At 43.1% G+C, this 22,752-nt stretch overlaps 1 protein-coding gene across 1 annotated transcript in view; it reads left to right on the top strand.

Moving 5' to 3' along the window:
- thsd7ba (thrombospondin, type I, domain containing 7Ba) overlaps positions 1 to 22,752 on the top strand; it is a 203,770-nt gene that overhangs the window by 130,917 nt on the left and 50,101 nt on the right. Inside the window, exons 13-14 of the mRNA XM_056289693.1 lie at positions 2,060 to 2,326; positions 3,628 to 3,806. Coding sequence (XP_056145668.1) covers positions 2,060 to 2,326; positions 3,628 to 3,806 — 446 coding nt within the window. The remainder of the gene's footprint in view (positions 1 to 2,059; positions 2,327 to 3,627; positions 3,807 to 22,752) is intronic.

Genomic DNA, 22,752 nt, shown 5'->3' with positions numbered 1-22,752 from the left:
ATCTAGTTAGGAGACAGCAACACAAGTAACTGCCAAAAAGCTAGGTTCAAGTCCGATGGGACATAGGTGTCAACAGACAGTGCACAAAGGCAATGCAAAGGGTGCATAGAAGCAATTTAAAAATATATATATATTAATACCATCATGTGTGGCGGTGTTCAAGAAAAAGCTGGGTCTTTAGCTTCTTTTTAAAGATGGAGAGGGACTCAGCAGATCGATTGGCGTTTGGTAACTCATTCCACCACTGGGGTACTACAGAAGAGAAGAGTCTGGCTAGTGACTTAGGGCCCCGTTGTGGCAGAAGTGCCAGGCACCTTTCATTGGCAGAACGTATTGAGCGGGACTGAGTGTAGACCTGAATGAGGGAGTTCAGGGGCAGGAGCGATTTTAGTTGCTGTTTTCTAAGCAAGCATTAAGGTTTTGAATTTGATGCGGGCAGCAACTGGGAGTCAATGGAGAGATATGAACAGCAGAGTGACATGGTGTTATGGCTTGTAAGTGAGCATTAAGGTTTTGAACTTGATGCGGGCAGCAACTGGGAGCCAATGGAGGGATATGAACAGCATAGTGACATGTGCTGTTTTGGGTTGGTTGAAGACCAGACGTGCCGCCACATTCTGGATTTGCAGAGGTTTGAAAATGCATGTAGGGAGACCTGCCAGTAAGGAGTTGCAGTAGTCAATGCGTGATATTACAAGAGACTGTACCAGGAGTTGCGCTGCATGCTCAGACAGGTAGGGTCTAATTTTCCTGATGTTCACGGGGCAAATTGGCATGACTGAGCAATCGAGGTCATGTGAACCTTAAAGGTTAGTTGGTCATCAATCATGACACCCAGGTTTCGGGCAGACTTTGTGGGCATGAGTTTGGTTGAAGGTGGTGTTCTTTCATCCATGCAGAGATATCAGCAAGGCATGATGATATTTGTGCCGAGACCGTGAGGTCATCTGGCAGGAATGATAAGAACAGCTGGGTATCGTCAGCATACCAGTGGTATGAGAAACCATGGGAGCAGGTGATTGCACCAAGTGAGGTGGTGTATATTGAGAAGAGAAGGGGAACGAGCGCTGACCCTTGAGGTACCCCTTTGGATAAGCCGTGCGGTTTGGACACTTCTCAGATGAAAAGGCTGATAAAGATAACACTAATCATTACCTAGTAAGAGTCATGTGACTGTCTGAAGATGCAACGGGAAAAATATTGGGCTTGTTACTCAAAGTAATGTGTTATTAAGTACATATAACTGATCTCAGAAATAAATTGATCACCCACAAACTGCATGGTCACTAATCACACGTCTTTTTTATGTCAAACTCAAAACTGACAGTTTCACTCTGAGTTGTGATACTGTCAATACAGACATTTTGAGGAATTTTATGCTGTGTTATTCACACTGGTTATTTGCAACATCACTTTCTACCTGTGCAGTACTGTGTTGAACTTTGTATTAATGCACATTATTGTCCACATGTATTAATCCTCCCTTATTTAGCCTTGTCTCTGTCTTGTATGTTATGAGTCTATAAACAATGCAAATTAAAGCATCGTTACATCACTTTCATTCAGATAAACCAACTAATTTTAAAACGATATCTGTTTTTAAGCGGCACATATAAACTCATGTTATTGGCGAACAGGGGTAAGAGGATTATTTTTTTTCCTATTTTGCCCACCTTGCAGCATATTAGTATGATGAATCCTGAGTCATGGAGTAGGATTTCTTGTGACTATGGAATAGTTTATACTTATTTTATGTTATATTTATTATGTCAAAAGAAAGTGCAATAACTCAAAAATGCTATTTTGTACTGTTGTCAAATTCATTTGGGAATGGCATATTCTGAAATAAATTCCTCATAGGATTGTTCGATGTACAAGCCTCTTGACAGAGAACAAATCAGTTTGTTTTATCTTCTAGAGGCATTAGATTTGCATATAGACTTTTTGATTCAATTTTCTTGTTTCAACTTGTTGTAGAGATCTGCAAGCACTGCACTTCTTATCCATTGTACCCATTATATGTGTTTGGGTTTCATCTTGTCCACCATCTTGTTCTCAGGGCGCAGTAAGAAGAGGGAGCGCTGTCTGAATGAGGAGCTGTATCCATTGGTGGAGACAGAGCCATGCCCTTGTGATGGTTTCTTGTCCCAGCCTTATGGGAACTGGTCCTCCTGCATCATTCCATCTCCCCTGGCTGCCGAGGCTCTGCAGGGCTGGAGGAGCCGCTGGGAGGTGAAAGAATGTGGCCAGGGCCTGCGCTACAGGGCTGTGGCCTGCGTTGACCAGCAGAGCCACCTACACAACCCCACGCTTTGTACTGACTCAGGTAGATGCCACACAGAAATATATTGCATTTGTAGTTACGCCTGTGTCAAAGATTGACCAATACCAGTCTGATATGATGACCTGTGGTATAATACTTTGAAAATAAATGCACTGCATCTTAATTTGATTTCCTTTTTTCATGGAAAAAAGTGCAATCATCTAGGATCATGCAATTTTCCACATAAAACAACTTATATCCTATCTATATATCTATCTATCTATCTATCTATCTATCTATCTATCTATCTATCTATCTATCTATCTATCTATCTGTCTGTCTGTCTGTCTGTCTGTCTGTCTGTCTGTCTGTCTATCTAGTATCTATCTGTCTGTCTGTCTATCAGTCTTATCAGTGCACTTATTCTTTCTTATGTCATGCCACTTTTGTCAATGATCACCATATATTGATTCACAGTTATATCATTTGATAATATCTTTTTTATTGAATCAGGCTTTGTACAACCCTAGTGCAGCAGTAACTTATCATAAAGCTCCATGCGATAACTTTTTATGGTAATTTAGTATCTTAACTTTTAATGTTATAATCATGCTGTTCGAGGTTCAGCTTAACTTAAGACCCTTTGATATTGCCTATTCTAAACCCTGGTGTACTGGTAAGTACCCTCGTGGGAAATGTTAGTGTCACACAGGAAATTATGAGTTTTACATGACATCCTGTTATTCTTCATAGATGCCACAGGCCTGGTGGATGCTAATGCTAATTTGCAACCATGGATGAGAGAAGTCAATCTAGTGCTTCAGCTGCAGTAAAGAAGAAAGAAAAACAAGATCTAGCAAAAGCAAAAAAGCAATGTGATAAGCAGCTGTCAAAAACAGCTTCTATCTTCTTGAAAATTAATCCACTGCACACTTGTTTGATGTCTGATGTCATCACAAGTGCAACTGCAGTATAAGACTGCAGTTGTGAATTCTGACCAGGGTGCTGTTACTGTGGCAAGTTATCACATGGACTTTTAAGGAAGGGTGATTACCTGGAGGGGGTCACTTACCTCCAGATGTTTTATCCTGTTTGTCATTGAAAGGTAAAAGGCAGATTGCACCCTCTTAGTTTATGCATAAAGCACAGAAAACACTGCACAGTATCATAAGCTTATATGCTATTTCACTCTAGTCTTAGCTTTGTGCTACTTCTGGTGGCACTGTCACCGAGTCAGAGATCAAGGAAATGTCTTATTATGTTTTAATGTGACATACACTGTGACTCCCAGGCCAACCCTAACTGAAATTCTCCAACTTGAAACCTCCTCACCTTCACTCCCATCTGATATGTTGAAATTCCAGGGTACATGGTGGAGGTGTGCCACATCACTTGCCCATTGGACTGTAAACTGAGTGACTGGTCAGCATGGTCAGCCTGCAGTGCCTCTTGTGGCAGTGGGCTGAAGGTCAGGTCCAAGTGGCTGCGAGAGAAGGCCTTCAACGGGGGACGACCTTGCCCTAAACTAGATCTAAAGAACCAGGTGAGGCCTGCCCTTATGTTCACATGCATGCAACACTTGGTGTCAGTGAAAGTGAGAGAGGGACAGAGAAGTTGGACAGTGGATGTAACTACGTCATTCTCAATATATACAAAACAAAAGCATCACAGTTTCAATACTGCAACATTTTGGGCATGTTCTCCCGTGCTCAAAAACAGGTAATTATATTGCTTTGTGTAGTGTAGAATAATGTATTCCAATTTCCATATGGCGTCGATAACAAAAACTAACAGAGTCAAATTTATCATTCTATATTGTCCTCAAGTCTTTTCTTTTCTGGGACAGATTGTTCCTAAGGCCATGCTCATGCCTACAGAAAGACTATTGAGAAAAGAAAAGAAAAAGAAAGAAAAACAACTAATTTATCGTATATCTGAGAGACATCAATGGCCCTGGCTCTCTGTACTTTGGTGCCTTGGCTGTTGGTGGTGAGAGCATGCAGATGAGAACAACCTATGCCCCATGTGATATCTCAGTTCTTGTTCATTACCACCATACCTGTAAATGGCATGTCATTCCACACCGAAAAAATATAAAATGTTGAAGATATTTGAACTTCTCATTTTATGCCGACACATCGGGAGACAAAGAAGTACCATAATTTACAGCTTATTTTTTCATGCATTTCTCGCTGAATTTTATAATAGATTTTTTTTTCTAGTGCCGGTTATGTTGCACCTTTTTTTCAGCTAAGGAAATACACAGTAGTCTTGTCTCTGCTCACATTTCAATGACAAGGTTTATTGCCCATCAACATACATGGTTCCTCGGTGTCCCATTCATTCCTCAGTGTTCTTAGCCAGATGAAATTTGCTGGGTTGAAAGAAATACCTTTTCGTTGGCACGGCCACAGCAGGCGGTTGAGCAGCAGAGAGGGAGGGAGAATGAAAGCGCTGGACAGATGGGAGTCTTTGATATTCCAGAGTCAGTTTTTATCCTTCGCTCTGAATATTTTGTGACAGTACACATTTCCCGTGGGGTCATGTTTTAAAGAGGGAATTGTTTTATGAATGCTGCCTGTACGCTTGAATGAGCCTGTAAGGACACTTCCGTTTGTAGAGGTCAGCATGTAGATGAGGCATGGCTGCGTGAAAAATATTCCAATGTGTTCTTGTGCAGATTTGTGTACAGATGGTTAAGTGCCCACTAACAAGCTCTATGTGCCCCCTGTTGTAGTGCCCTGTAATAACCTGCGCCACTGAAATCAGAGCTTGCTCTCGGGCTAGTGCCCCCATGGATTTATTTTGAGGGAAGAGAAGGGCTCATTGTTGAACACAGCTATTTAAAGTGATGTACTTCTGCCCAAGGTGTAGGCGGGGGATGCTATAACCCTTACTCTACTCCAACAGGCACATAATGGCCCGGTCACAACTCATTTTTCGTATGTTGAAGTTGGACCGAAATTGAAACACTTAATATCTTCCAACAGCATTTATTATATTATCATTGTGGATTTTGTACTGTCCCTTTCTACTGAAAAAAAAAATGTTGGAATTCAGTTTTTTTTCCCTCTTTTTAAAAGAGCTGCCCCAGTTCAGCTTCTGTCAGCCGATCTTTTCATCTGATACTCATGATGTCATCAGACACACTCATTTACATACAGCCAATCAGATCAAACCATCAAAATGTGAAACCTCAGCCATCCTCACTGCCAATCCGTGCTTGTTGTCACTCAAAGGTCAGCTCATGAATATTAACGAAACCCGTCCACCTCCTCACAACTGTTGAGATAATTGAGAACAGGTATGGATAAAGGTATATGACTAGAAGAGTTCAATCAGCAGAGTGCAGATCACCGCAAGTATCTCCCCTTCTCCAGTGCTCAGACTTGGCAACAAACCACCCCTTTTTTCGCCTAACGGGAGAAGAGAAAATACGAATGCACTGCCTGCGTAGTTTCCCTTCTCCACTGCTCGGACTTAGACGAAAAATCAGCTGAGGAGTTAGCACTTTGTTGCAGTATAAAACAAGTTTTTCAAAGGTTTTGAATCACTACAAGAGGTCCCTGATCATACAGTCATAACCATGGACAAAAAATGTGTTAGGCTGATAGGCCCGGTAGTATGTGAGATTAGCAGCAGACAGATACACACACAATGTTTTTCCTGCCATTATAAGACTTTTGCACAGCACCCACGTCAATGAACGGGAAGTAAGGGAAAAAAAGTTGTTAAAATACAACGATCACGCTAAAAAAAATCTACCCAATAATAACATTTTGCCCGTCAGTCTGTGGATGGGCAGCTTCCTAGCCGGACCCTTGCACCAAGTCTAATATGAACTTGCACTTTCCAAAAGGAAAAGGTTTGCTATGCTTCCATTTCTGTCTAACCCTAACCCTGTCTTTATTTTCATAATATAATAAAGCTGGGTAAACTGTTTACACCTGTGCATACATGACTTACAGCTACGGTTGACTCAGATCAGGCAGCAACAAGAATATGCACTGTTTTGACTGCAAAGTAGAGGAAGTTACTAGACTCGCTAGCCCTTGGCTAATGGATCGGACCCTTTGGGTGGCGCAGTGGTTAGTGCAGTCGCCTCACACCAAGAAGGTCCTGGGTTTGAACCCCGGGGTAGTCCAACCTTGGTGGGTCGTCCCGGGTCATCCTCTGTGTGGAGTTTGCATGTTCTCCCTGTGTCTGCCTGGGTTTCCTCTGGGGGCTCCGGTTTCCTCCCACAGTCCAAAAGACATGTAAGTCAGGTGAATCAGCTGTACTAAATTGTCCCTAGGTATGAATGTGTGTGTGTGTGTGTGTGTGTGTGTGTGTGTGTGTGTGTGTGTGTGTGTGTGTGTGTGTGTGTGTGTGATGCCCTGTCCAGGGTGTCTCCCGCCTGCCTGCCCAATGACTGCTGGGATAGGCTCCAGCATCCCCGCGACCCTGAGAGCAGGATAAGCGGTTCAGATAATGGACGGATGGTAGAGGAAGTTGTTCCTCTATAACTTTTGCATTTTTTGGATTCTCAAAATTATTTTAATAAATGTTGATCATGCCATCAGCCACCCAATCTGAGTCAACCATAGATGTGAGTTGTGCATGCGCACCGTTGACTTAGATCAGGCAGCAACAGAGAGCAGTGTTGGTCGAGCGAGCTAGAGAGTGAATGAAGAGAGGGAGCAGCAATAGTGAGAACAAACATTTTTCAAAGGTTTGTAATTACTGCAACCACGAGAGGTTCTTCATCATACAGTCATAACTGAACGCTGCTAGGTCCAGTAGTTTGTGAGATTAGCTGCAGGCACACACACACACACACACACACACACACACACACACACACACACACACACAATCAAACGCATAATCCCCACCAGGTGAATTAAACAAATTGTTAGTCATTGAAAATAAGAAAATGTCGCTGAATTTTTTATTATATCATCTTCAAGGTTCTTACAAGAAAAGTTAAATCTAATTACTGATTTTCGCCTGACTTTAAACTTCTAGGTGTTTCTCTATACTGCCTTGGGGAGAGTTGCTCTCCCCTTGAGCTATCCGGTTCAGCAAATCACCATTTCCACGATACAGGTCCTTATTACTTCATCTAGATGCTGTTAGATCACCATGTGAGAGAGACTATTAACATTTTTAATGGCCAGTTTAACCTTTCACAAGGACTCAAAATCCTCCCATCACCCGCTGCAACCTGAGTTTTAGCCATCGTCGCGCCTCACCCCTTCCAGCAGATGTTCCTGGTCTGGCCTCTGCCAGAAATGAATGACTTGACAGTGATAAAATGCACAGCATACCTCCGCTCATCCTCTCTTTGCACAGCTAAGTGAGCAAGACAGACGGGGAGAAAATGATAGGGAGAGAGACAGTGTGAGAAGAATCAGCCAAAACTGTCACCATCCTGAACACCATCCTGTGTAAGCGCAGGGGCCATAAAGTGTGCAGCGCCTAAAATCTGTGTAAGCTGCTAATGAGGCAGTTTGTAAGATTATAGATGTGGGCAGATCTGTAAAATATTATCTGGATCTGTAAATTTCATGAAGCACTTCACTGAAAAGCTTGTTATCACTGAGCACTAGCTTTGCCCCCCATATAATTAAGTGTCTGTGAGGAAGTCTGGAGAAAAAGCAAAGAAACGTCAGAATCTTCTAAACCCGACCAGAAGAATGCACCCAAACACTAACTTAAATTTAAATCACCTAAACAAGGACTTGACCAGATGGCAACCCTTGGGTGAACAATCAAGCTGAAGACTTAAGTAAATATATGTGTCATACAGTTTGACAGCATTTCTACATTTGTAAAATATTGGCTATTTGGTTTTCTGTAATTGATTGTCTACAGCAGCGTTTCCCAACCAAGTCCTCAAGGAACCCCTATCCTGCCGATTTTCATTGTAACCCTGCATAGGTAGCCCTGCTTGTACTTACTCAACCAATCATCTCACAGCACTTAATTATGCAAGGTGTGCAACATCTGACATATTTCATTGCTGATTGGTTGAATAACTACAAACGGGTACCTATTCAGGGTTGCAAAATCTGCAGGATAGGGGGTCCTTGAGGACTAGGTTGGGAAACACTGGTCTACATGAGTAGAGATGAGGGCATGTACAATCATTTCTCATGCCATGGAAGTCCCTGCCATCTTATTCATACATTCCTGATGAATATTTTAAATTAATACAAATACCCAGTTATTGAAATTTAGATCCTCTCAAAGGAATATTTATCCATTCATTCCATCCATTATCTAAGCTGCTTATCCCAACTGGGGTTGCGGAATGCTGAAGCCTATCCCAGCAGTCATTGGGCGGCAGGCAGGGAGACACCCTAGACAGGCTGCCAGTCCATCACAGAGCCAACATGCACGCACACACACACACACACACACACACGCACACACATACACACACACAATCATACCTAGGGACAATTTAGTACCGTCGATTCATCTGACCTACATGTCTTTGGACTGTGGGAGGAAACCGGAGCACCCGGAGGAAACCCACGCGGACAGTGGGAGAACATGTGAACTCCACATGAGAGGACAACCCGGGACAACCCCCAAGGTTGGACAACCCCAGGGTTCAAACCCAGGACCTTCTTGCTGTGAGGTGACCGCGCTAAGCACTGCGCCATCGTACCGCCCCAAGGAATATTTAGTTATTAGTATATATCCATCCATCCATCCATCCATCTATCCATTATCCAAACCGCTTATCCTACTCTCAGGGTCGCGGGGATGCTGGAGCCTATCACAGCAGTCTTTGGGCAGCAGGTGCGGAGACACCCTGGACAGGCTGCCAGTCCATCACAGGGCTATGACTCTTGTCAAATTCATTTTAAAAGCAGTTACTCTTTGCCAAGGTTTGCCAGCCAGCAACTATGGAAGGTTGCATACCAAAGGTAATGTCTCTAAAAGGCAATAAAACCCTGCTAAAAACTTTTTTGTAAAAATGCTCGATAATTATAGGGAAAATTACATTTTCAGCATGACTCCACCAAGTATTTGCTGTCAAATGCACTGTGACAGGGAACAGTACCATGCACCATTTCCATGAGTTGCAGTAACTAGTGTTATTGTCCCCGATTGTCTGCCAGCTATTGCGGCTCTCACATAGTTATTTCTCACTCTGCTAATGCCCGGGGCCTTCTGCTCCATCCGCTCTGCTCCCATCATGTGGAGAATGTTCTTCCTGTCCACCTCCAATATCTCCCTGCCAGATGGCAGCCATCCCATCACTGGTGTGTGTGTGTGTGTGTGTGTGTGTGTGTGTGTGTGTGTGTGTGTGTGTGTGTGTGTGTGTGTGTGTGTGTGTGTGTGTGTGTGTGTGCAAGTGCAAGTGCAAGTGCAAGGTGTGTGATTGGCATGGAACCTGGGGAAATGTATGCATACAAATTAAGAGGGCTCAATAGTCAGAGAATCCTATTCACTAGCACATGCACCCTCATTGCTGTTTTTGAAGCCTGTCGTAAATAAGTATGTAATTATTGAAAGAAATGAAAGTGAACTTGAATCATTTTCCACTAACCCCACAAGGCTGGCCATGTTATATTGACAGCTGGTTCTTATCTCCCCGCTCTATGCTGTCTAGTTTAGTGTTCTCCGTAAATTTCAGCTCGATAAATATCACCCCTGCCGTAAACCGAAACAACATGCCATCCCCATTCCTGCAGAGTCACAACCTCCTATTTATTGATTTCTACAAAATCAATGTTTTCCTTTTTGAGCTTGTCATGTTTTGATCTTTCTGTTTCTAGTGCACATTAGGAGAAAACGATACCGAGAATTGGTGAATGAGGACATTTTGCCTTGATGCTTACTGACACATCGATGGCTCTGGTGGAATTATTCATGTGAATGGTGTATGTAGATAGGGAGAATGATGTTTTGATCTGAGTCTAAACCCTCCTACATAAGGGACATAAGGGACATGTCCCTTATAGAGGAGCTGGAGCCTCTCACAGTCTGAGATGTGTTTGGTCCTGCTAAATTTGTTATTCTTCCTCTCAACCCTGACAAACTATTGAGAGGTAGTTAGTTATCTCAGTAACAGAATGTGTCTCTCCAGAGGTATTATCAGGGGAGAGAGGAAAATGAGACATTTGGCCTGAACCTTTCATCCTGTGAATCGTACTGATGTTGCCCTGTCAATGGGAGAATTCCCTGGATTCAGTTGAGCACCTTCCAACATTTGTACGTGACACACCAAAATGTGAGACACAAGATGCAGGAACATGCCAGTAGTCACCTTCTTTGAGATCTTACTTCCACAGAGTATATTTGCAATACTTTTGCTGAAGCTGTATGATACCATGGCTGTAACTACATAGGTCAGGATAGAAAACATCACATTGTGGCATAAACTTGCCTGGTAAGGTGGCGCAGTGGTTAGCGCTGTTGCCTCACAGCAAGAAGGTCCTGGGTTTGAAGCCCCGGGGTTGTCCAACCTTGGGGGTCATCTCAGGTCGTCCTTGTGTGTGGAGTTTGCATGTTCTCCCCATGTCTGCAGTGAGTTTTCTCCCTGGGTGCTCCGGTTTCCCCCACCATCAAAAAGACATGCATGTTTGGGTTAATACTCCTGTCTGTGCCCTTGACTGAGGCATGGTGCGATGCACTGGAGTTGGTCCCCGGGTGCTGCACGGCGGCCACCCACTGCTCCTAGCTACACAGCTAGGATGGATTAAATGTGGAGCTGTATTTCCCTACGGAGATCAATAGAGTATATGAAAATCAAAAAAAATATATATATATATGGTAGAGGTTGATAGTGATGTGATCATTCAGAGGATGTTTGGCAGGTTGTGAGAGGTGCATCAATGCATTTTTTTTTTCACTCTCTGTGCGACACAGTCCATCTCTGGTGTATGACTTGATTTTTTATTTTTTATCTTTTTGCGGTGAATCAAATGATTGATTGAACATGTGTAATTTTTACATGTGAGAGCACCCAGGAACACCCGTTGCTTCCATTAGCATGAAGCGCTGGTGGAGCCAGTTGGCAGTGCGGCAAGTGAGGTGTAATTACCGAAGAACACTTCTTAGGCACGTGTTATCCTCCCTCCTCCAGGCAAAGCCCAAACACCAAGGTGTCCCTGTGCATTACACACCATGTGAATCTGCATATTGTTCAGGTAGTCTTGAACGCTGCCAGCTAGACAAGCTGAATCTGGCTCTTGGAGACAGTCCAGCTTTGTCTGAGTCCTCCAAACATCCAGATGGCCAAGAGCATTTAGTTCAGATGCAAAGGTTAGCCGTTGCCCCTATCTGCTAATTAGAATTACAAAATGGATGGAGTGACTGGGAGGGGTGGGGTGGACAATGTCTTGCTGGGAAAAAAGGTTGTTGGGCACGTTTGACATTTTAGTGTTCTTTTACTCTGAAAAGTTCCAACTCACTGTAGCCTTGTTAATGGTATTAATAAGAGAGCAGGAAATGGAGCCTGTTTGTAGTTGGCTGTTTATAAAATATTTAAAAATAAGTTAATTTTTTATTGCTTTTGTTCCAACATAGTAAACAACACGTCAATGCCACACCACTTGTTGTGTTTATTCCAAATAGTACAAAAAAGTATTTTGTTTGTTCTAGATATTTCACTTCAGCTTCTGTTTCTTTGAGGCTCCCTCAGTAAGTTGTCCCCAACTGGAAATGTACCCAAATGAAAAAGTTCTCCTTCACAACCATTTGCTGACTTAAACTACGGCAGCGGATAAAGCCTTCACCACTTGCGTTTGGCTACCTCCCTAAATGTCTGGTTGATTTAGCAGTGCCACAGGAAGTTTTGCTACGGTCCCTTGTCCTTTCTGCCTCCACAGAGTTTGCTCCAACTCGCCAAACCCACAATACAGAATAGCTTAAGTCAAGTCAGCTTCATTTATAAAACACATTTTAACACAGCTAACGTTGACCAAATGCTATACAAAGACTAATGACGGAAATAATATGTACTTGTATTTAAATAAAGGAGAAATGGACAGAAAATTGCTAAAAATATGGACACAACAAGTCACGACAACAGAGAGTGCATCAGGAAGCCTCAAATGCAAAAGAATACAAGTGGGCTTTTAAGTGGGATTTAGAATCAGAATCATGTTTATTGGCCATGTAGGTTTGTTCATACATGGAATTTGACTCCGGTTTTGTGGCTCTCTGTCTACTTAACATAGAATTACAACACAACAATTTACAGGTATATACACAAGGATTGACTTTAAATGGGTGAAATAAGAGGTGATAAAGGGTAATGGTGCAGAGAATATATCAGAGATGCTGAAATAGACATTAACAGATTTATTACATGCATGCCTGAGGTAGATATACATGGCAGAGTGTACATACAATGTATAGTACAGTATATCTATATATATAAAGCAAGAGTGTATGTTTGTATGTTCGCTTAAAACTCCAGAAATACTCATTGTAGAACAAAAGAAAGGTATCTTTAGAGTCAGCACTTTCCAAGGATTGCACAGTTCGAAAAATATTTCAAAAACCAATTAAAATAATTGATTTATTTGCCAAATTGAGTTTATTTTGTGGTGATTTGTGATGGTGGCGCTGGCGGCGGCGGATTTGCAGCGATTAATACACACATTGGCAAAGAAGCTTGAATGGACTGAAAATTATGACATTTGATAATTGTCATTAATAATATTCATTTATTCGACATTCGTTTATCACATGTATTGTTTATTTATTCGACATTCATTTATCGCATATATCATCGATTATATCGTAAAGATCAGATCGTGTTGGTTGTTTTGTCGAGAACATTTTCTGCGGGCAATGCCGGGTACCTCTGCTAGTACAAAATGGTTGGATTTATTTGACAATGTTAAGTGTTCATTTGAATGACAGCCGGCAGAAAGAAACTGTTTTTATATCAGGTTGTTTTGGGGTACAGTGCTCTGTAGTGCCCACCAGAGGGGAGGAGTTGGAACAGGTTGTGACCAGGTGTGAGGGGTCAGTGTCCAGGGTTTGGGCATAATTTCTTCCACAACCTTGGGGCAGTGACAGCAAAAGTAGGATGGTGGAACAGAGCAAAATATTTGGCTGGAGAATCTGAGTGACCTGGCGATGGTATGGAGTCAGAGGAGGTCAGAGATATAGCAGGGGGCCAGTCCATGCTGTGCTTTGAAAACAAACACTAAAACCTCAAATTCAATCCTAAGGCTAACCGAGAGCCAACAAAGAGCCAGCAGTGAAGTGTTTCCTCTCCCTAGTATCACTCAGGAGTCTGGCAGGAAGATTCTGGGCAATCTGAAGGTGGAACGAGGAGGAATGATTGAAAACTGTGTACAAGGAGTTACTATAGTCTACATCAGCATTTCCCAACCCAGTCCTCAAGCAACACCTATCCTGCCGATTTTCATTGTAACCCTGCATAGGTAGCCCTGCTTGTACTTACTCAACCAATCATCTAACAGCACTTAATTATGCAAGGTGTGCAACATCTGACATAATTCATTGCTGATTGGTTGAAAAACTACAAACAGGTACCTATTCAGGGTTGCAAAGAAAATCTGCAGGATAGGTGTTCCTTGAGGACTGGGTCGGGAAACACTGGTCTACATGAGTAGAGATGAGGGCATGTACAATCATTTCCATGTCATGGAATGTAAGAAATCACTTCATCTTTCCTATAGTTCTAAGTTGGGGAAAAAACAGCTTTTACAACAGAGTTTTTTTGTTTCTCAAATAGCAAGACCAAGTGCTGGTGTGAACTTTGACATAAAGGTGTCTTTACGGATGCTAATCCAGGTAAGGAAATCATAGGAAGTTGAATGAATCAGTTCATCAGGACACAACGTTTATTGAGAGAAACAATTCATCACTCATCTAAGTACCCAAACAGGCCCTGGTTAAGTGTGGTTATTTTAACTGGGCGTTTGTCAAAGCCAGGAAGACGCCCAAACAGTGCACCAGCCAATCAAAGAGAGGAGTACAACACCTGCCTAAGCGTAAACCAGTGGTGATTCTGTATGTGGCCAGGGTGTTGGAACAGTTGAAACGTGTATTTTCCAAACACCGCGTCTCAGTTGCTTTCAAACTCCAAAACACGCTGTGCCAGAAGTTGGTCCACCCCAAGGACCAGGTCCCCCGGCACAAACAGAGCAATATAGTGTGCGCTGTTAAGTGCCAGGAGGATTACCGTGACTTGTACATCGGGGAAACTAAACAGACGCTGGTCAAGACGATGGCACAACACAGAAGAGCTAACGCGTCAGGCCAGCACTCCACAGTCTACACCCATCTACAGGCCAGTGGCCACTCTTTCAAGGATGAGGATGTGCACATCCTTGATACGGAGGAACGCCATCTATGTGAAGAGGGAATGACCATCCTTGAACCGAGGCGGGGGGGGGGGGGGGGACTAAGAGTACATCTGACACGATGTTACAATGCTGTGATTGCAAATATTCCCCAATCCTTTGTGAATTGTCCACATGGCCATTGAAACGCTAGTTAATGGTCACGCCCATATTTGCATAAGAAACGGTTGGGATACATGCAGTCAGTCGAGACTGGAGAGGTCACTTAGATGAGCGATGAAATGTTTCTCTCAATAAACGTTGTGTCCAGATGAACTCATTCAACCTTCTGTGATTTGACATAAAGGGATAGTGGTCCTTGGTTGTACGAGATGTGACTGACCAAATCTGGGGGGGTTCTGTTTTACTTTCATTTAGCCGGAGGAGATTCTTTGTCTTCCAACACGTTGCCTTCCACAAGGCACATTAGAAGCATATTAAAATCAGTCTCATTAAATCAGCCTCCCAAATGTATCAGCTATTAATTTTGGTGTTCAATAGTTATAATTGAACCAGTCAAGTTGATGGAAGAATCAATGTAGCTCCAATTGAAGTACTTTCATTGGCAGAGGACGGCTTCAGGATTGCTACTATCACAAAACAGAAAGGACGACAACCTCAGTATAAACAATATATTAGAACAATCAATTAAAAATCGACTAATACTAATCACTTACAATCAGTCACTGAGCAGCAATGAGATGATCAAGGCACAAAAGGTAAATACAAGGGAGAGAAGCTGTGCCAGTATTGTGTGTGTGTGTGTGTGTGTGTGTGTGTGTGTGTGTGTGTGTGTGTGTGTGTGTGTGTGTGTGTGTGTGTGTGTGCACATGGGAGCATATGTGTGGGTGTGTGTTTGTATGCGTATGTTATTGCAAGTGGCAAGGAAATGTGAGGGTGTGTGCGTGCCGAAAGGAGGAGGTGTTTGTGAGAGAGAGGCTGTGCAGGTGAGATGGCGTGCCGGATAAGAGTGTGATAAGGTTAAGACAAAGAGAGGGATTAGAGAGAGAGAGAGAGAGAGAGAGAGAGAGAGAGAGAGAGAGAGAGAGAGAGAGAGAGAGAGAGAGAGAGAGAGAGAGAGAGAGAGAGGAAGAGAGCTGCGTGTGCTCAGACTACCCGAAATAACTTTGCAAACAAAGAAACAAAAATGAAAGCAAGTGAGCAAAAGAAAGTAGCCGGTGTGTCCAGCGAACTGTATGGATCAGTTTGTACAACTGAATAGCGAAAATAACAAGGGAAGATTCAAACAAAAGAAAAATTAAAGGAAAAAAAAATCAAAAACTAGCAGTCGGCCCATGTAACACTCCCTATGGATGATTTCAACTAACAATACTTTTCTCACGTGAGATTAGACCAACCACTACAACTAAATCTCAACTATGCCCAGACACCAGCCTTATCAGAGTTTGCTCTTCTGCGGTTATCCGAGGCGCCTCCTTTGTTGTCCAGCATCGAAGCATGGCTCCGTGGAAAACAAAGTCTCTTTTCCTCCAGCAGCTCATCAGCCGAAATTCCTCAATGATCCGTCCATCATGTGATGATCTTGAATAAGTCTTACTTGCAATTGCATTGGAAACCTACATGGCTTACAGGAAAGTTTAACCAGAAATCACAGCCGGTTAGCAGAGGAACAAGACTGGGTTGTCTTCCAATAAAACCGTGGCGAGCACTAATGTGTAGACACGTGGTCCTTTGTTCTCGTTGCTCTGCAGGAATATCTCTAAATATGTAGTATGCACGGTCCTACACGGGAGAGCGAGTTTCAGTTCTGCTGCAGTTTTATGGGTGAAAATGTGTCACTGGATACAGTACTGTTATATCCAATAATGTTTCCGTGAAAGATGATGGAGTGTGAGGTTTAGCAAGGAGTTATGGGTATTGTAGTCAACAGGCAGCGCCAGTCCCTACGATTTTAAGATGTGGTCGGAAATGATTAGTTGTTGTGAGGTCACGGTTGGACTCCTTAAGGAGAGGCTGAACCAAAGTATGTTTGAATGTTTGAAACGGGAGGACTGTACTCATAGTAAGACAGCTGTTGATGATACACACATTACTGTGGCCAATCAGGTGGCCCTGTGATGGCCTGGCGGCCTGTCCAGGGTGTCTCCCCACCTGCTGCCCAATGACTGCTGGGATAGGCTCCAGCATACCTGCGACCCGGATTCGGATGAAGCGGCTTGGATAATGAATGGGTGGATGGTATGAGGGAATAATCTTAAGGGAGCAAGTAGTGGGCTTCATCTGAGGGACTGCTTTGGGCAGAAAAGTGAGAGAATCTGCTAAACTGGCTTAAGACAGCAGTGTGGGTAAGAATTTCATAAATGTCCATGGACTGGAGCTGAGATGTGAGATTGAATGTCATTGATATTGCTAACAAAGCTCAGAAAATTTTCACAGTTTACAGAGGACACAGCAAGGCTGATCTCCACAAGGGGACTGTATATTGAATCGATTGTACAAAACAGAATATTTGGTCTGTGGTGATTCTTAGAAATTCCATCAGAGGAATGTTTTGCTTTTACAAAATATGTCGTGTTTTTCTGAGCATTATCTTTTCCTTTACCTTATTTATTCCATCCTTCTGTAGTGCTATGAGCCGAAATTGGTCCTTGTCTGACCATAGATGTGTTTTAAAGTGCATACTATTGAGACTACTTCTTCTTTGTCTTCTTCTTCTTCTATTACTATTACTACTACTACTATTACTACTACTTCTGGCTGCTCCTGTTAGGAATCACCACAGCAGATCATCTGTTTCAATCTCTTCCTGTCCTCTGCATCTTCCTCTGTCACACCAGCCACCTCCATGTCTTCCTTCACCACATCCATAAAACTCCTCTTTGGTCTTCATCTTTTCCTCTTCCCTGGCAGCTCCATCTCCAGCAGACTTCTCCCAATATACCCAGCATCTCTCCTCCACACGTGTCCAAACCATCTCAATCTTGCCTCTCTTGCTTTGTCTCCAAACCGCCCAACCAGAGCTGTCCCTCTAATATACTCATTCCTAATCCTGTCCTTCTGCGTCACTCCCAGAGAAAATCTTAGCATCTTCAACTCTGCCACCTCCAGCTCCGCCTCCGGTCTTTGCATCAGTGCCATTGTCTCCAAATCATATAACGTAGCTGGTCTCACAACCATCGGCCCACTTGACTACCATGGGGTCTAGAGCCTTCAGTCATTCTGCCTCCCGCCTATGGAACTCTCTCCCACAAGACATTCACATCATTGACTCTCTTTCAACCTTCAAACTGGCATATTCGGTCTGATCCAAGCTTCATTGAGTTTTGTGCAGATGGTGATTTTATACTTATCTGTTGTATTAACTTTTTTATTGTCTACCCTGCTCTGTTTTGATTTTATGCTGTCTAATACAGTGCTGCTTGTTTTTTTATGTTGTTTTGTAAGGTGTCCTTGAGTGCTCTGAAAGGCGCCCACAAATAAAATATTATATATCAAAATATTATTATTATTATTATCATTATTGTTATTATCATTATTATTATTATTATTATTGTAAACCTTCCCTTTAACTCTTGCTGGTAGTCTTCTGTCACAAATCAATCCTGACACTCTTCTCCATCTACTCCACCCTGCCTGCACTCTCTTCCACACTCCCCGTTACTTTGAACAGTTGACCCCAAGTATTTAAACTCATCCTCCTTCACCACCTCAACTCCTTGCATCCTCACCATTCCACTGTCCTCTCTCTCATTCACACATATGCATTCCATCTTGCTCCTACTGATTTTCCTTCCTCTTCTCTCCAGTGCATACCTCCACCTCTCCAGGCTCTCCTCAAGCTGCTCCCTACTTTCACTACAGATCACAATGTCATCTGCGAACATCATAGTCCACGGAGACTCCTACCTGATCTTGTCCGTCAACCTGTCCATCACCATTGCAAACAAGAAAAGGCTCAGAGCTGATCCTTGATGTAATCCCACCTCCACCTTGAACTCATCCATCATTCTTCCTGCACACCTCACCACTGTCACACTGTCCTCATACATATCCTGCACCACCCCTACATACTTCTCTGCCACTCCCAATTTCCTCATGCAATACCACACCTCCTCTCTCGGCACCCTGTCATATGCTTTCTCTAAATCCACAAAGACACAATGTAACTACTTCTGACCTTCTCTATACTTCTCAATCCACATTCTCAAAGCAAACATGACATTTGTGGTGCTCTTTCATGGCATGAAACCATACTGCTGCTCGCTAACCATCACCTCTCCTCTTAACCTAGCTTCTATTACTCTTTGCCATATCTTCATGCTGTGGCTGATCAACTTTATACCTCTGTAGTTGCTACAGCTCTGCACATCACCCTTATTCTTACCAGTATACTTCTTCTCCACTCCTCAGGCATCCTCTCACTTTCCAAGATTGTGTTAAACAATCTAGTTAAAAACCCCACTGCCATCTCTCCACTATCCAGACTACTCATACTCATACTAACTCCTGTGTGAAAAGAGTATTTAGTGAGTTTTTACTGTGTAACGTGTCAGTTTTGTGAAAGGCATAAAGTGTCAGGTGCTTGGTAGCAAGAATTTGATTGCATTTAAATGCAATTTAAACATACAAAGATATAGCGCTTATATACAGTGCACCTGGAACGTATTCACACCCCTTCACTTTGCCGTCATTTTGTTATGTTACAGCCTTATTCCAAAATGGATTAAATTCCTTTTTTTCTCATCAATCTACACACAATACCCCATAATGACAAATTGAAAAAGGTTTTGTAGAAATTTTTGCAAATTTATTAAAAATAAAAAACTGAAATATTGCATGTACATAAATATTCACACCCTTTGCTATGACACTCAAAATTGAGTTCAGGTTCATCCTGTTTCCACTGATCATCCTTGAGATGTTTATACATCTTGATTGGAGTCCACCTGTAGTAAATTCAAATGATCGGACAGGATTTGGAAAGGCACACACCTGTCTATATAAGGTCCCACTGTTGACAGTGCATGTCAGAGCAGAAACCAAGCCATGAAGTCAAAGGAATTGTCTGTGGACCTCCGAGACAGGATTGTATCAAGGCACAGATCTGGGGAAGGGTACAAAAGCATTTCTACAGCTTTGAAGGTCCCGAAGAGCACAGTGGTCTCCATCATTCGTAAATGGAAGAAGTTTGGATCCACCAGGACTCTTCCTAGAGCTGGCCGCCCAGCCAAACTGAGCAATCAGGGGAGAAGGGCCTTGGTCAGGGAGGTGACCAAGAACCCGATGGTCACTCTGACAGAGCTCCAGCGTTCCTCTGTGGAGATGGGAGAACCTTCCAGAAGGACAACCATCTCTGCAGCACTCCACCAATCAGGCCTTTATGGTAGAGTGGCCAGACGGAAGCCTCTGCTCAGTAAAAGGCACATGACAGCCCGCTTGGAGTTTGCCAGAAAGCACCTAAAGGACTCTCAGACCATGAGAAACAAGATTCTCTGGTCTGATGAAACCAAGATTGCACTCTTTGGCCTGAATGCCAAACGTCACGTCTGGAGGAAACCAGGCACCTCTCATCACCTTGCTAATACCATCCCTACAGTGAAGCATGGTGGTGGCAGCATCATGCTGTGGGGATGTTTTTCAGTGGCAGGAACTGGGAGACTAGTCAGGATCGAGGGAAAGATGAATGGAGCAAAGTACAGAGAGATCCTTGATGAAAACCTGCTCCAGAGCACTCAGGACCTCAGACTGGGGTGAAGGTTTACCTTTCAACACGACAACGACCTTAAGCACACAGCCAAGACAATGAAGGAGTGGGTTCGGGACAAGCCTGTGAATGTCCTTGAGTGGCCCAGCCAGAGCCCAGACTTGAACCCCATTGAACATCTCTGGAAAGACCTGAAAATAGCTGTGCAGCGACGCTCCCCATCTAACCTTACAGAGCTCGAGAGGATCTGCAGAGAAGAATGGGAGAAATACCCAAATATAGGTGTGCCAAGCTTGTAGCTTCATACCCAAGAAGACTTGAGGCTGTAATCGCTGCCAAGGGTGCCTCAACCAAGTACTGAGTAAAGGGTGTGAATACTTATGTACATGCAATATTTCAGTTTTTTATTTTGAATAAATTTGCAAAAATTTCTACAAAACCTTTTTCACTTTGTCGTTATGGGGTATTGTGTGTAGATTGATGAGGAAAAAAAGGAATTTAATCCATTTTGGAATAAGGCTGTAACATAACAAAATGTGGGGAAAGTGAAGGGGTGTGAATACTTTCCGGGTGCACTGTATTTCTTTTATTTATCACTATCCACTGTTTGTCATTTTCACAAAATGTCTAAATATGTTTAAAAAGTAGGATTAATAAACAGTTCATAAAAATCAATCTAATTCATTTGTGACAAAGCAGACAAAATGTGAGTTTAATGAGGTTTTCTTAGTTTGACTTTGTGAAATCACTCTTTTCACAGAGCTCTGTCAGTCGCATGAGAGGTAACTGCAAGGCAGGTCTATGGGAATATAGTAAGCTGACTGCCCTCGCCAGTTTCTTGTGCTATTCTTGTGCCAGTTGCATATGTTTGGAAATGTTATCAGTTGGATGAACAAATCCTTCAAAAGTGTGACATTACTGTCAAGTATAGTGTATTGGGCTTCCGGGTAGCATAGCAATCTATTCCACTGCCTACCAACACGGGGATCGGTGGTTCGAATCCCCGTGTTTACCTTCGGCCGTCCCTACAGACACAATTGGCTGTGTCTGCGGGTGGGAAGCCGGATGTGGGTATGTGTCCCAGTTGCTGTACTAGCACCTCCTCTGGTCGGTTGGGGTGCCTGTTCGGCGGGAAGGGGAAACTGGGGGGAACAGTGTGATCCTCCCATGCACTAGGTCCCCCTGGCGAAACTCCTCACTGTCAGGGGAAAAGAAGCGGCTGGTGACTCCACATGTATCGGAGGAGACGTGGTAGTCTGCAGCCCTCCCCGGATCGGCAGAGGGGGTGGAGCAGTGACTGGGACAGCTCAGAAAATAAGGTAATTGACCAAGTACAATTGGGGAGAAAAAGGGGAAAAAATCCAAAAAATAAAATAAAAAAAGTATTGGAAAGTACAAGTATATTGATTTTGCTGCAGTCCAACAGCCTTTTGATAATACTGTTTAATTACAACTTGAGTATGCAGAAGTAAATACGTAATTGTGGAGTATTTAATATACAGTATGTTAGTATACAGTTTCAAACACAGGCCATAACACCATGTCAAACTTCTGACCAGGGCTCACTATTTCCTCAGATATTATCTGTTTCCTCTGTGGTACTGGCTTTTGCCAATCCCTGTTCATCCTTAGCTGTGGTAAAATATGGCTGCCCAAAAGTGTTTTGCTCCTTATCTTTTCTCCCACAAGGACAAGTGTAATTTTATTTAATTTACTATTCACGCTAAAAGGATGAATTTCTATCTTCTTGTTCTCTCAGTTGTTGTTGCCTGACACATTAACACCTGGTTGGGTGTTTTGCCCTTAGTGTTAGTTGATAGTGCTGAAAATTTTAGCGAAATTAAAATTTCCATATAAGTACATATAAGGGCGGCACAGTGGTGCAGTGGTTAGCGCAGTCGCCTCACACCAAGAAGGCCCTGGGGTAGTCCAAACTTGGGGGTCATCGCGGGTTGTCCTCTGTGTGGAGTTTACGTGTTCTCCTGTGTCTGCGTGGGTTTCCTCCGGGTGCTCCGGTTTCCTCCCACAGGCCAGTGACATGCAGGTCAGGTGAATCGGCCTTACTAGATTGTCCCTAGATGTGTTTGTGTGTATGTCGGCCCTGTGAAGGACTGGCGGCCTGTCCAGGGTGTCTCCCCGCCTGCCGCCCAATGACTTTTGGGATAGGCTCCAGCATCCCTGCAACCCTGAGAGGGATAAGTAGTTTGGATAATGGATGGATGGGTGGAAGTACGTATAAGCACAGAGCAAATTCATCAGCATCCTCTTTTAGTAAACAAAATACAAATCAATTCACAAAAGCAATAGTTGAATGAAATCTGTAATATGAACAGGTGTTCAATCATTATTCAGTTCCCTTGACAGTAAAGGCTATATGCGTCAAAACAGCCGCTTAAATAACAACTGCTTAAGTTATGAGCAAGACAGTCTCTGGTTTGAGAACTATTCTCTGGCAAGAAACTGTAGCTGCATTTCCATCAAACTGTTTTCAAGCGAAT

Source organism: Lampris incognitus, chromosome 11, assembly GCF_029633865.1.
Source record: "Lampris incognitus isolate fLamInc1 chromosome 11, fLamInc1.hap2, whole genome shotgun sequence".
Taxonomy (NCBI): Eukaryota; Metazoa; Chordata; class Actinopteri; order Lampriformes; family Lampridae; genus Lampris; species Lampris incognitus.
The sequence above is the reverse complement of the archived record's forward strand: the minus strand, read 5'-3'. Positions and strand labels throughout refer to the sequence as shown.